Source organism: Helobdella robusta (assembly GCF_000326865.2).
Source record: "Helobdella robusta unplaced genomic scaffold HELROscaffold_44, whole genome shotgun sequence".
Lineage (NCBI taxonomy): Eukaryota > Metazoa > Annelida > Clitellata > Rhynchobdellida > Glossiphoniidae > Helobdella > Helobdella robusta.
In genome coordinates this window covers 347,241-348,937 of record NW_008705063.1, presented here as the reverse complement: position 1 = coordinate 348,937, position 1,697 = coordinate 347,241, and the positions used below count along the sequence as shown (strand labels likewise).

Here is a 1,697-nt window from a genome sequence, read left to right as displayed (position 1 = left end):
GTGTGTAAGTGTGTATATGTGTGTGTATGTGTGTGCGTGTGTGTGCGTGTGATAACAGTATATTTAAATACGTACACAACTGATGAATTTTTTCCTTCGTGGTTATTAACATTGTCGTCGTCATTATGACGAAGTTCTAAATCAAAAAAATTATCATCCTCTCATCGTACTGTAATGCATCGATCCACACAATCACACAAACACTATGTGTGTTGTTTTGTTGTTGTTGTTGTTGCTGTTGTTGTTATTTTTATTGTTACAATAAAAAAATAATTCAGAAAAAACAGAGAAATGACACACAACTTGTGATTTAAATTTCATTAAATTTCATTACAGATTCGCTCTACTAAGAAAACCACAGATGTGACATAGTGAAGCTAAAACATTATGAACTGCAACTCGGACATTAATCTCATCCAGACAACAACAACATCAGCGACAACAACAACATCGTTATCGACAACAACAACCACAACATCTGCAACAATAACAGCAACAACAAACAACAACATGATCATATCGTTGACTGAAGATTCGTTGGACAGTGGTGTTGCAAGCGAGCATAGTAGTAGAATGAGTGGACTGGTTGAACTTCTGCAACAACAACAACAACAACATCAACATCAACATCAACAACAACATCTGCAACAACATCAGCAACAACATCTGCAACATCAGCAACCACATCCTTACAATCAACACTTACAGCAGCCATCACAGAACTATCAGATTTGCCCACCAAATGAGTTTTCATTAAACCAAAACCATACACTTGACAACAACCATCCCCAACAACAGCAACAACAACAACAACAACAAAAACAACATACTAAAAACATACTATCCTCTTTTTTTAAAAACTTTAATTTGCTCAATAAATCCTCAAACAACAGCAACAACAACAACCGAAACAACAACAACAGCAATAGCAACAGTTGCAGCAACAGTCGCAGCAACAGTCGCAGCAACAGCAACAGCAGCAGCAACTGCAGCATCAATAAAAACAATCAGAACAACAACAACAACAACAGCAGCAACAAAAAAGACAGCAAATCAAAAACAGCGGACAAAATTTCACAAGGTAACAACAAAAACAAAATTAATATCGAAAACTCCGGCGAATATCTTACAACGACAACAACAATCTGCAGAAAAACATTAGACATGGACATGAGCAACGCTAACAACAACACTAACAACAACAACACTAACAACAACACTAGCAACAACACTAACAGCAACACTAATAACAACACTAACCACAACACAAACCACAACAACAACAGTCAATCGTTAAAGATTGAGGCCACCCATCCATTTCCAAGTCCCTTAGCTTCTCAGGTTGCACCAGCATTCAGAAAGAAATTCACAGACGACGACGAGGCCATGTTCGACACCCCGGTAGAACCGAAAAACAGAAACAGCAGCTGCAGTGGCGCCAGCAGCCAGCCACGTCGCTACGATGAAAGTTTCTATAGGCGATACAACAACAACGATGACGACGACGACGACGACAGAAGTGGCAGTGGTAGCTTCACTAGAAATGATTTTTTTTGTAATAACCAAAACTTACAAGTTGTCAGCTCGTTCAGTCCTGGCACGTTTGTGTCTGGCAGAGAGAAGGAAAACAAAAACAAGAGAGACACGAAACTATTCTACAACAGAGAATACAGCATAGTAGATAGCAACAACAACAA

At 38.7% G+C, this 1,697-nt stretch overlaps 1 protein-coding gene across 1 annotated transcript in view; it reads left to right on the top strand.

The window, feature by feature from the left end:
* Window positions 1-510: 510 nt before the first annotated feature.
* The window catches only part of HELRODRAFT_177725 (hypothetical protein), a gene marked incomplete at both ends in the record, with an annotated part of 5,104 nt that continues 3,917 nt past the window's right edge, over window positions 511-1,697 (top strand). The window contains one exon of the mRNA XM_009025883.1: window positions 511-1,677. Coding sequence (XP_009024131.1) covers window positions 511-1,677 — 1,167 coding nt within the window. The remainder of the gene's footprint in view (window positions 1,678-1,697) is intronic.